The following is a 13602-nucleotide window of genomic DNA, read 5'->3' on the forward strand; positions in this document are numbered from 1 at the left end:
CTCTGCCACCTTCCCTGCGCTGAGGCACCTCCGTGACCAAAGCCAGTGGAAGGAGGGGTGTCAGAATAGGAAGCACTTCCATCATGGTGAGGAGACCGAAACTTCAGAGTCCCAGGGAACACAGCATGAGGTGGTACGTTTCAACCTTCAGCCTGCTGTGCCCAAAACTGGGATAGTTCTACCTCTTCTTCCACAGGGGTTTTGAGAAGGTTAGTGCTACTGAAGAACCAGAGCTATAGTGCAAAGCACAACTGAAAAGCCCTTGAAGACGGTAACAAGTCTGCCTGCAGAGTAGTTTTGAGTGCATGCAGTACATAAAACCAGGCCACAGATCAAATGATGAGGATAAACCAAAATACCAAGTCACTGCTGAAGGAGCAGCATCCTCCTGCAGGAGGCTGGGGCACTGGGCAAAAGCAGCGTTGTAGAGCAGACATAAGGACTCCCAGGCATAAGGAGGCCAAGTTACATTTGCACAGCAGCACTAGTTTTGCTCTCTCCTAACATCCGAGTCCTGAAGATACTGCCTTCGCAATGCTGTCATAGCTTTGCGATCAACTAGCTCGTGCAGCATGGACAACAACGCAAGGTGAGTACTGACTTGCAAAGTTTAGCTTTGGTTTGTAAAGATGCACATAGAAAGAACTCATCTTTCCTTACCTGGCACGCACTTATGCTCATCTGCACCGTGGGTGACTACAAGTGGTCCCCAGGTGCTTCAGCAGCAGGAAAGCCTGAATACAGCTCCAGGTGACAGTCATATCAAACTTAGTTGTTGATACAGCAAACCAATACCACTGATGTCACTTGAGCACTCCTTGAGTGGGGCCTATTTAAATCAAAGGCTCTGTCTTGGTTATTTCCTAGCAAGTTCATACATGAACAGCTCTCCAGGGATAAATCCTCCCTGCTGCAGTGTGGAGTCCCTTGGAATACTTGGCAGATCTCTGTATATGACCTTGCCCTGTGAATATAGAAACCCTCCTCCAAAGACTCTTCCAGATCTAAAGTATAAAAGCAGCTTCTCCTACACATATATTGCATTAAGGAAAAAAAAACCCACACCAGCAGATTAATTACCTGAGTTAAGAGGGGGGAAAAAAAAAATTGGGGAAAAGCTAAAAAACCTTTTGTCCTTAAAAATACTTTAAACTCTCCCGCTCATCTGGCAGATATAATTGCCACAACCAAGGCAGTCTTTGTAGGAAAATGGAAAGAAACAGGTTTGCTAATGACTCAAAGTAGTTTCCCATTAGAAAAGTTAATATTAAATTTAGTTCCCATTTAGGAGCAGGGTCAGTAGTACAGCAGAAAAAGTCTAATTAAACCATTCAAAAATGCCTTGTAGTAACGTGAGCGAAAAACTGAAAAGTCATCTTGCAAAAGGATGTGAACCTGAAAGAGCCAACAACTGAACCTACTTATTGAACTGATGGAAAGAAGGATTTTTTTTCTAAAGGATAATCCAAAATGAGAAGCAGAGCAGCAAGCAGTTCTAACAGTCTCTTGACAAAAGGAACGTGAAGGAAACAGCCAGGCTACCTTTCCTGTCCGCAGCATCAGGAAGACAGTTCCAGGGCGAGACTAATCTCCAAGAAAAAAAATTAACCTCAGCACGTTTGTAAACCCACCAAACACTAGCCAGAGCATCACTACGCATCTCCCCCGATGATCCAGAAGTGTCCCACAGCCTGCTGAGCAGATGGAACTCTAGGAACACAGACTTTGGAATTAGTCTCCTCCAACCAAACCCCTTGTTTTGAACCACCTGGAGATGGAAGCTATATACTGAAGGTCAGAACCAAGGAAATCAGTGCGAGGCATAAAGGGGAAGGAGCAGAATAGGTCTAAGTCCACAAGCTTCACATAGGCCTAGCTAAAAGTAGCAGTCACATCCTTTGCTAAGTTCTCTGTGATGAGATGATGTATTTACCTATTTCTTTTGATCAAAACCTAAGCTCTTAGTGAAAGAAACAGATCTGAGCTGTTCAGAGAAGCTGCAGACAATTAGGTTCTAAGAAAGTCTGGCTTTCTGCAATGGCAGAAGAAAGAACAAATGCCCTCATATTTATGCTTGGAGAGAATTAAGAAATGTGAACAGCATATTTATTCAGGAGCTTCACTCCAGCAACAGATGTAAGCGTTTGGGGTCATAAGTAGGCATATCGCAGAAATTTTGCACAACTATAACTTGAAAGAGGAACATTTCCTCATTCAAATTCAACAATTACCAAAGCAAACATTACTTCATGTCTATTGCCATGGGACCAAATCTTAAATGCAAAGTTCTCATTTAATATTAAGAAACAAAACACTGCCACAAACGTGGCTCCTCCTCTCTCATCCCGCTCCTATTTTTCTCTCTCTCTTGTATTTAATAGACCAATACCTGCTAAAGGAAATTAAAAGCTGCAAAAAGACTTCTCCCATGAGAAACTTGTCCCCAGGACTAGACTTGGGGTGCCTTGCCAGTGCCTCAACCTTAGTCTAAGGCTAGGGCTGAAAGAAGGCCACGCAAGAGGGAGGTGTATGATTTTCATTGTTCTCTGCTCACCTTTGTTCTGCTGGGGATACAGCATTTTGATCCTTTCTCCAGGTGGAGCAGGGCTAGAAAATGGGCTGTCAGGAGAAACTGAGAGCTGCCAAAAGTATTCTCCCACCAAGGAATTCATCTGAGCTCAGTCCTGCATGTCTTGCTTAGGCATCAGCTTTTGGTAAGGATTAACACTGACGTACCTCTAATTTATCCTTAGCATACAGAGGTCAAACTTCTGCATCCTTAGCAAAGAAAAGTGAGCAGAGAATGTGACAAAAAACATACATCTCTATCCAAGTAACTTGAAAACTGTTTCTTTTAGGTACATTGGAGATTAAGGTTATCAAAGCAATAAACTTTGTCATAAAACTATTCAAACTTCTCTCTGTTGTGAAGAGCATCCCTTCCTTTTCTGTTAACTTCTTTAGCTTGCACTGTAACACACAGACAGTATAGCTCAGGTATCCCCTTGTAAGGTGCCTTGCTTAATATACTTGTGAAGTTAACTGTTTCATTGCTCAGTTTTCTCTACCTTTTTCCTCTAATGTCACTCAGTCTGAGTGGCTAAAGCCGTAAGAGCAGCCACACAGGGTTCAGCCACAAGCCTGTTAAACCTCTCCCTGCTGTCTGATGGCAGCCAGATGAGAACGTAGGGCAGAACACAAAACACCACAAGCTTGGTCTTATCAAAGCCACAGCCTCGCTGAAACATCTTCCTCTCATCGAGGTTTCCAAATTGTCCAAATTCATTACAGTCTTCTTCCACAGTATTTAATTTTCATTTTTGCTAAGGCATCTGTTCTCTTTCATGAGAAACACAGTCAGTGAGGTACAAATCTACAACCAAAGACACCTACACACAATTATAACATACAGAGACACAAGTTCACATATGAATGTATTTGTATGTGCATCAAATGCAAGATGGATTTGCTTTTTTACTGCAGCTTGCTTTGGAAAAAACATTTTGACCCTAAACTTAATGCTTTGTGTGTCCAGAGTGGCCTGATTTATTTCAATGGTAAACTGCTGTTCAATCAGTATTTTTGGGGGGGAGGGAGGAATCTCTAAAACACTGAATATCAGTTTACACTAGAGCACTGAATAACATTTAAGCCACCTCATTTGTAAGAAAGAGGACCTAGAAAAGATCCTACTAAGCCCCAATTCAGCACCAGAAGAACTGAAGGAGTCTAAATTAAGGGGGGGGGAATCACTACAGAACTTGGGTAAGTCAATATAGGTAATTTACTAGAGGCTGAGCTGGCACGGCTTCTGTGAAGGCAGAAATTATGTCCCTTTCTTAAGGTTTTCAAAAAGTTTAATTCAAATGGTAAAGGAAGCTTTACTTTCCATGACCTTTTAATGAAGTCCCCCATAAAATATTAGGAAAGCCAGACAAAATTGATTCTTGAACAGAATTGTTAAGATCACCTCCAACCAGCTGACTCCAAGGTCCCACTTCAACGCATGACCAACCATTTAACACAATTATGTAAGAATGGCTCTTCAACAAATGCCACAAATGGCAAATAAAGAAAGGATTTTGAAGATTCCAGGTTACATTATGCAAAAAGACAGAGTGCTCTCCCTCTTTCAGAGTGGCTAAGACCACCTGCCTGGTTATTCAGACAGCCCAAAAGACAGTCCAATAGTTGGACTTGACCTCAAACAGACAAGGCACTGAAGTCTGTCACCTCCCTGCTCAGGCAGATTTTGTGCCATTTCCTTCATTTAAAACAACCAACCAACCAACAAACCCCCCAGCAAACCAAAACTGCTGGCAATGGTATCACCATCCAAAAATAATGTTGCTGAACGTGGGAGATGAGCTTGTGCCTCTTGCAATCTGAACACCACACGTTACTGTCCAGTGTCCCTGCAAGAAAATCCTTTGAGAAAGGGAGACTCTAACTGTGAAATGAAACATCTTTAGCAATCAAAACATCTGCTGCACATCCAAAATCTTTCCTGAAATACGTTGCTTGACTACTTTATTTCTGATATCCAATACCATACCGACAAAAACTCCAGTTTTTCAAGTTTCCCCACTTTATCGCCCAGGCTTCTTGCATTTTTGTCTCTCTCTTTCCAACCACATACAGATTTTTTTAGCCCAATTAGAAGTAGTTCTTTCCATAACTGGATGAAACACCAGTTTTCATCAGTATTAGTGATTAAAAAGTGGCACTTTAATGAACCAGGCAGTACATTAAATCCTTTCTAAGCTGACTAATTTCAAGTGAATGATACCTAGCTTTTTCTTAAGAGGCTTGGACAGCTTTGCTGGGATTGTCAAACTACAGCTATTATGTAAGTCTAGTACATAAACCCAACCTCTTAAAGAAATTCTCCGTACTCTTGACTATGCACAGGCATGCAACCCATCTGTCTTACTACCTTTCCTCACATCATCCTCAGAACTGGTAGCCCAAATGGGAGACAGTGCCAGTGGGGCCTCTGAGCCAGGCAAAAAGAAAGAGGCGAACAGGATGAAAGGCACAGTTGCCAGTGAAGTAGGGAGTACTAATAAATATAGCTCAGCTATTCTAGGCAGGTTGCTTACGTACCGAGTGCATGCTATTTAACACAGTGTATACTGTCAACATCACAAAGGCAAATTGAAGAACTGGTACAAATAGATGGATACAACCTTTGTTTTGCATCCATGAAATACTGGTTTATGCATTTTGAATTCAGAAACGTAGCAAATCATCAACTGCCTAAAGCCAGTGTTATTGCTTACCTTTACAATATATATAAAATTGCTTGAATTAACAGAACACAACCTTTACCGGCTATGTAACATTTTACTGAATAATTACAACTTCCAGACATTTTACAGGATGTACCAAATTCAAGTATAATTACAAAAGAAAGAACATATGCAGAGAGATATTTAAATGTCTACACCTCGTAAATGAAAATGACTTCCCCATACCAATATGAAGTAACCGAGACACAGAATGAAAAAGAAGCCAATACACCAAAAAGCATGGTAGGTGGAATACCTTTGATTAAAAAAGGTTGCATGGAAAAACATTTCACCTTTGAGATTGCCCTTTGAAAGTTCTACCACCAGTGAAAATCCTCACCGTTGACTTTCAGATTTAATAAAATTTTGGCAATAGCCAAAACGCTTTCCAAATGCTTTAGGCATTTTTCAAATGCTTCTTCTCACATAGTTCTTCAGCATCTTGAATTTGAAGAGAAACTTACAAAAAAACCCTTTACATCATTTATACAACATCAATTATTACATCATGTATACAACATTGCATATTTTTTTCTTCTGTCTTCAGATTTGAAGCAGCTGATCACAACCTTGTTTTAAATACAGTCTAAATTTAGGTTACCAAAAAAAAAAAACAAACCAAATGTGTCCTGGAGTGTGCAACTGTATTTCACTATTTTAACAGACACCTCTTCCCCATAACAGCACTATGAATGCTGACAATACAAAAATTTGACCCGGCTTACTGTTAGTGTAACACTTACAAAAAGTAACCAAGACCTTTTATTTTAATTGGTGGCTTTGATTTACACAGAAAAAAAGAAATTGTCCTCAGAAGCCTTGTGTAATATAGGACAGAACAACAGTTTTCAGCGTATCTACTATAATCTCCTATAGTACCTGTCTGTGGTATTTAAAAAAAAAAAAATGTACATCCTTTTCACATTACATTTTGAATGTTTTAACTCCTTTTCAGAATGTGATGATTTAAGTAGAAATTCTGCTTATTCACAGACATTTAAGCAACTTGAAAAATATGGACTAACATATTCACCAGAGATTACAGTCCATTGCAAGAATTCTGTAGACCTTAGACCACCACCCTTTTTTTTTTTTTTCCTATAACATCCACAGTGTGGTGCTTCAATCATTTACTGGCTGAAAGAACCAATTTATTTTCTCTTTAATTCACTCCAGCTCCTGTTTCCGCAGTTAAAATGACTCACCCTCCACTCACCAAATACATACCTCACCAACAAAGCTCCAGACTGAGATTACACCATCACCCTTAGCAATAAGACTAAGTTGTCAGAGAGCACATAGGTTTATACCTGCAAGACTGAACACCATATTAGCAAACAGTTAAACGAAGGCGCTGATTTTCATTTGGGGGGGAGGGGGGAAGAGATGAGTCTTTGCTGAGGGTGGGAGGGAGGAATCACCCAGCTATCTGAATATTGCTAAAAGAATGTCATACTACATAGTTTTATGCATTCTAACCAAATATCATTTCTTACTGTTCTTTTCCTCTCCAATCATCATTTCTTATTTCTGACCACAGTTTCTAGACTGTGTTCATCTTTTCCCATTCCCAAGTGCTCAACACCTTACTTTTTTTTTCCTTCCTTGTATTCTTTTCTTTTTACCACACACTTTGTTACAGTTTCTTTTCTTTTGCTTCAGGAAAGCCTGATTGACTGCAGTTTCTATAGTCCATACAACCACTTAGAGCTCCTGGCACATTCTATTTTCCTCAAAGGACACGCATTTCAAAATCTGACTATTGTGCTTTAAAGCCTGGATTCCTATTTCTTTTTATACACAATATAGTCTACTTTTGATCTTAATTATTTGTGCCTCACTAACAAGGAAGGAAAAAAATACTTACTTAAGCTACGCAACCCCTCTACAAAAAAAAAAAAAAAAATTCTTGGTACACCTTGACTTCTCATTTACATTAAGCAGGTAAACTGCAAGAGAGATGTTAGTTGTCCTCTCTGTTCAGGGCTAACAATAAGAACAGAAGTAGTCAATATTAATCAATTGTTCTATTCTACCAAGACAAACTGCCTTAAGAGCATATGACGATAAAATGAAATACTTTTCTTTCAAATCTTAAACAATATGCTTCTGTGGATTCTTTTGTAAGAAACACATCTAAATCAACTTTAGAAAAAGGATTACTTAACTGAGAATTTTCAAAAATTGCCACACTTCCAATATACAAAAGCCTAAAACCTCTTTGCAGAAAGCCTGTATTCTATACTCATCATTAGTAGAGGTACTTCCATAATGCATAATTTTTTCTTTGTTATGGAAAAAAGATGTGTCAGCTAAAATGATAACAAACAAGGAGAATACAGAATTGCAATCAGTGTATTACCTAGACAAAACATACCTAAAACTCTTCCCTGCATTCCCCCTTATCAAAGAGGGGCCAGCAAAAGTGTCTCAATAAAAACTGAGTCTCTGGATATAGCTGAAAAAAATGCACCTGCCAGAATCAGGAAACTCTGGTAGTTTTGGCTAACATGATTTGTAGCTTTCAAAACAGCAATCACTATTGTCAGTGATCAATGAACAAGAAGTACAGTACAAAATCCAGAGACCAAGAATAGCACACCTAGCCCTGCTATTAAAAACATCAGATGCTCATAATGGCTTCCTCCTCTAAAAGTAAGTGTTATTAAAAAAATAACAAAATCTGTGGGAATTCAAGGAAAAAAAGCAGAGGCTAAAAAACCTTCAGTGTGAGTATGTGTCACACAGGATAAAGAATGCAACTCATCCTTAAAAAATACGTTCTCCTGTTCCCTGAGTCCCTGCTACTTCTAGACCAGAACACATGGCAAACAGCCTCTGCAATACAGCAGTCCACTAAAGTATTTACTACTACAATATGCTTAATAAATGCTTTAGAAATTGGAGGGGAGGAGGGGGACCACATCAAATATCAAATTCCACAGTGTATAAAGGAGGCAATTTAGACTCGAAATTGATTCATGGAGGAAAGATAATCACTTCAGAATTTTACCTTTTATAGAAAAACAAATTCTATAGGAAAACATGTATTATTAGTGTCCAGCCAACTCTGACTTAAAATACATTAAGATCACTCAGTATATTGGAACACTAAGACAATTTTTTCAAACATCGCAAGTTTTACGGAATTACGAGACATTACGCAACACATAAGCAATCTTTCACAAAGCAGAGGGCAGTAATACGTTGAACACAATTTGAAAAAATAGAACCTGCAAGGCGAGTCTCCAAAAATAATTTATTTTAAAAGACCACACCTTAATGAAAAAATCCTAGAATATATGTAAACTAAATCCTCACTCCTTTTCCTTAAAATTAACCTAAAAGAAACATTATGTAATTGCATTTTTGATAAAGAAAAAATTCACTCCTCCACACTTCGTAAGTTTTCATTAATTCTGAGGAGTCTATCATGTAAATGTATTAGCTAAACACCTTACCCAAAACCACTAAAAGTAAAGAAAGTACTGGACCCACATCACCTCAAGTTTTAGATCATAAAGACAGTTAAGAAAAAAAACAGTAAGAATGTCAAAACTGTTAAAAACAATCTGTAAATTATATTAAAATGTAACATCTTGGAATTACTTTTCTTTTCCAACCTTACAGGCTCGATGAATCGGTATTTTCATCCAACTGCAAGACATGTAAACTTACAAGGTACTGCCAAAACCAGTCTGCCCACGTTTTTGTGGTACATCACCATCCAGGTCGTTCTTAAAAATGGAACTAGGTCCTCAAACTACACAACTGTTACGTACCCAAAAACATTCAAGTTCTGGCTTCTTAAATTTAACATATTGTGATGCTATAATCAGTAACGTAACTGGGAGACAAGGATCTGAATTTTATCTTGGAATACAAACAAAAGGTATGTGGATGGGTATGCTTCTGAGACTCAGACAAGGAAATTAAGATCAGAATTCATACGAGTTGCAGCTCTGATGAGTAAGAAAACATTTTTTATAGGCTTTTGGAGCAGATGCCCTGTAAGAATATAAACTCATGCCTCCTCTTAAACAAGATACGGGAACACTTTGGTATTGAGATAACATTTACTAACCTCTCAGTGAAATTTCTGCCCTGCAAAGTGCATACTAACACACCACTCGCTCATCAGTAACTCCACCATACAAACCACTTTGATCATGTTGGCTCTCTCCACTAACCTCCCCAGTAAGAACTTTTTCCCAGTTTTACTTCTCTTCAGGTCTTTAAGATTTCTGGAATAACGGATTTATTAAAGTGTTTATTCAAATTCAAAATCCATATAAATATTTCTAGGAATAAGGAAAGAGGGTATGTATTATCAGATTCCAGTGCTCTTCATGAACAAGACTAACAGCAGCAGAGTGCATACTGAGATGAGATGAAGTTTACATGGAAGGGTGAGGAGAAAAGGTAAATGATTTATAATGTGCTAAAATAGGCTGTACTTTCTTGATACAGTACACTTCCAAATTACCTTTAAACTGCATTTGAAATCTTCAGGCTTAAATATACTAACTAGTTCTACAATAGGAGAAAACCAGATGAAGCAAGCTGCCATAATAAGCTAACATGCTATAAAGAAGCCACCAGTGAATAGGGATTATGGACAAGGGTACTAAAGAGACCCCTTCACCCACAATTACTGTATGTGAAGTCCCATCTGTAACTAAACTCTGGAATGTTGCTCTACTTAAAATGACCAGCATGCAAAGTGCTTTGCAGTTGTCAAAAGGCATGCTATTTTAAATTCTCATAATTCACTGGTAAGTGACACTTAGTATGAAAAAAAAAATTTCTAAAAAGCTTTTAGTCAAATCTGGACATATTGGTCTCCACAACTATTATTTGCTGCAATGCTTATAATTTAATCTTAAATTGATTTTTGAAGACTTGTGTTTTATATCAACATTTCTTCTTTCAGGAAGTCAGTCATTACTCAGCAACTGAGTCACTAGGAGGGTCTTATTACCACCTCTCACCCATGAGCAATTATCATTTTACTGAAATATATTAAAGTGCATAAAGGATTTTCCTCAGACTTATTTATATGCAATTATTTCACTTATATTTCAACTTGCACAATCAGTATTCATGGCCTTATTAATAAAGACTGGGTCTCAAAGAATCTGGTACAACTTGGTGCCTGTTGCAGAAAGCCTTCAGGACGATTATACACAGTGCTAGAATTGCACATTTCAAAGTTATAAACTCTAAGCACTTATCTCAGGACTGTTAAGGACCAATGAAAGAATTACTTTACTTTCCCAAACAAGCAAGGTGAATTCTTAAAAAACACAAAGTAAGCGGTTTAGAATTCAGGTAACAAGTAATGTCTAGAGGTAAATAAATTAAAAATACAATGTATTCATTTTTTTAATTATAAATAGTTCTAATACATTTCTTTACTACTGTAACTTCCAGCTACATCTCTTACACCTTCTAGCAAAGACCGTATCTGGCAATACAGCCTATTAGAAGTATAAAAAGCCAAAAATGCCAGGTAACTTTTAATAAGCGCTACCATAAATATCTCCCAGATTACATCTGAAAATACTTACAAATAAGAGAACAAGTGTCAAAGTAGGGGAAAAAAGAACAAAACTTAAACAGAGAAAGTTCACTGAAATCTCTACACAGTAATTTCTTCACAGTAACTTAACATACTCTGGCTAACCACATACAGCTGACTCCACTGAGGAGAAAAACCTTATTTTTCCGAAGTGTGGCTGGTAATCACAACAGTGGCAAAAAGCAGGTTTCCAGGTCATGGTACTTGAGAGAAGGCCAGCGCCTGTTTGAAAGAATTTCTCTCATAGAAAAGAAAAACTGTGCAACAATCACACAGTTGAAATATTATAATTAGTTTAAGGTTGGCAGGTTCCACTGGAACAAACTCTTCCTAGCTAATCTTATTATCTCCCAAGAACCTTTAATGATATCTTGAAAGAAACTAAAGAAGTGCAAACTGACTGCAAAGGGACACAAATGGAAAAACTGTGTTCTATGTTTTCAGGCAGCTATATTTGCTTCACTAAACCTCAAGTCTTAAGTTCTGAATTGCAGTAAATATACTCTGACAGACTCTCCTGTGGAATTTAAGTCAAGTAGCTTTTCAAAATTGATTCTGCTATGGAAATTTTTGTCTGCGAGTTTAGTGCTCTTCCAGAAACAGCAGCCGTGCTAACAGTCCAGGAAGCCTACAGCAAAAGTAAGCGAGGTATGGAGCTGAGGTCACTGCAATTTCAGAAGCTTTTCAGCCCTTTGCATGACTTCCTTCCAAAATGGTAGCAACCTGAAGATTTCTTCTGCCAAGTCTATAGTATCTCCAAATCCACATGACGAACATCAGGATTTCGTTGCTGAAATAAAATAATTTAAAAAAAAAAATTACTGAAAATATTCAAACACATTTTTGCACATGGATACAAATAATGTATTTCTGGTATGATGTTGGCAACTGGATAACAAATCCCCTTTTCTGGTAACATAGGGACTATTTTAAAATGAGGAATAGCTTCAACAAACATTGCCCATACTATAAGCAATTTTTCAAGGCTAAGTCATCATCTTATTTGACAAATACTTTTCAACATCACAGATAAATTAGTTCTTATGCTTTATAAAGTATGAAGCGGTTCTCTTGATTTTAAGAAGGCAGTTAGTTTATGTATAAAACTGTCCAAATAAACATATATCTCTCTCACCAAGAAAGTTTTAACAGATACTTTCCTGAATAATGGATAAGATTGCTGAAATAATTTGTTCTATGCCATTGAAGCTATTTATAGAGATTCAAAATAGCGTTTCTATTAAGAAATATACATCTTCTGATATTGTAGAAATACGTTATTGTCATTACATGGATCGCATAGTCCATGAGAGGTTTACTAAAAGTCACCACCAACTTCGAAGTCATCCAGCATGTGAATCTGACTAGCATATTTAGTAAAGCATATTCAACAGCAACACAATCACTAAAATCCCTGCCCTACACCAAAAAACAGTCTTCATGTTTATAAAATAATTAGTCATGATCCTACTCCTCAAAAACCATGAAGAACTGGACCTGCTGGTGCAATTAAACTCAAAAATAATATTTTTATTTTTAAACAGCACCACTCTAGGGATAGAAACTAAAACCAGAATATTTATCAAATATAATAAGCAAGAACAGACATGCTCTTGAGCAGTGTCTCCTGATGACTGGAAAAGGCAGTCGTGACAGGACTGTATTTGTCTGGCATTCAGTGTACTTATAGTTCTGTATTCATGTCAGAAAAGCTAAGATTTAACAGCCACAATATAATTATAAAATTAGAAATGGAAACTATCCTTTGTTGCCTCCAAAGGATATTTAAATCCCAGAATGAAAAAGTAATGATAAAGTTATGACAGGCTTATAAAAGAAGTAAACACTGTACTGCTTCAACAAGAGCAAAAAATGTTGAATAAAGCCCTCATCACACACTGATACATTTGCTACAATGCTAAGTACCAAATTTAAAAAGAAATAAAAAAATAAAATTGAAATTTGCTTCTTTACAACCAGAACAGAATTCATCAGCCTGTAAATAACCTGACAATCTGTGAATAGAGTAACAAAGACACAATCAGATGTCATTTCATGAAAATACTGTTCTACAGTGGTATAAAATTGAACAAAATACCTAACAAATGTATCAATGGCAAAGGAAGGGCTTGCTACTGGTCAGAACTTAAGTTAATAAGAAGAATCATTTGCATTAGGATTATCAACCTCTTCCCCTCTCCCATATTTACAACCAAAATCCCAAAAAGCAGATGCAGTGATATTGTTTAAAATATATCACAGAATAAGCAATCCCTAATAAGCAGCTAAATTTTACCTTTAGGTCCTTCTCAAGTCTGTCTACTTCAGCTCCCAGTGTGTCAATGATATTCTCACCATGCTTAAGCATGAAGGCTTCTAATTCTTCAAGGGTTTTCACTTGTTGAATTTCCTAGCAAGAAACCAAATTTAAGAAGTTGAGATGAGGGAAAGAAAAGAAAGGAATAACACTACAGAGGGAGCTGACATATTTCAGGTGCAGGGGGGACACAACACCAAACACTTTGCAGCTTTTGCCATTTCCTTTCAAAACATCATCTGTTCTTATGTCTCAAAGACACAGAAGAGCAGCATCTATTCAATGAAAACAGCTGGCTTACCATTACACCTGCACTTGATATAAAACCTTCTTCTATCTTTAATTGATTTCCATTTTTATTTTCCAAATAAGTTTAGAGAATTTATTTTCTAGAAGTTTCTGGGGTATCCCCT

The 13602-nt window shown here is 37.5% G+C and overlaps 1 protein-coding gene across 2 annotated transcripts in view; it reads right to left on the reverse strand.

Moving 5' to 3' along the window:
- Positions 1–8618: 8618 nt before the first annotated feature.
- The window catches only part of SLC30A9 (solute carrier family 30 member 9), a 45773-nt gene continuing 40789 nt past the window's right edge, over positions 8619–13602 (reverse strand). For both annotated transcript variants that reach the window (XM_075709352.1, XM_075709354.1), the window contains exons 17-18: positions 13169–13282; positions 8619–11662 (exon numbers count right to left, since the gene is read on the reverse strand). In XM_075709352.1, coding sequence (XP_075565467.1) covers positions 11618–11662; positions 13169–13282 — 159 coding nt within the window. In that variant the 3' untranslated portion in view covers positions 8619–11617. The remainder of the gene's footprint in view (positions 11663–13168; positions 13283–13602) is intronic.

Source organism: Pelecanus crispus, chromosome 4, assembly GCF_030463565.1.
Source record: "Pelecanus crispus isolate bPelCri1 chromosome 4, bPelCri1.pri, whole genome shotgun sequence".
Taxonomy (NCBI): Eukaryota; Metazoa; Chordata; class Aves; order Pelecaniformes; family Pelecanidae; genus Pelecanus; species Pelecanus crispus.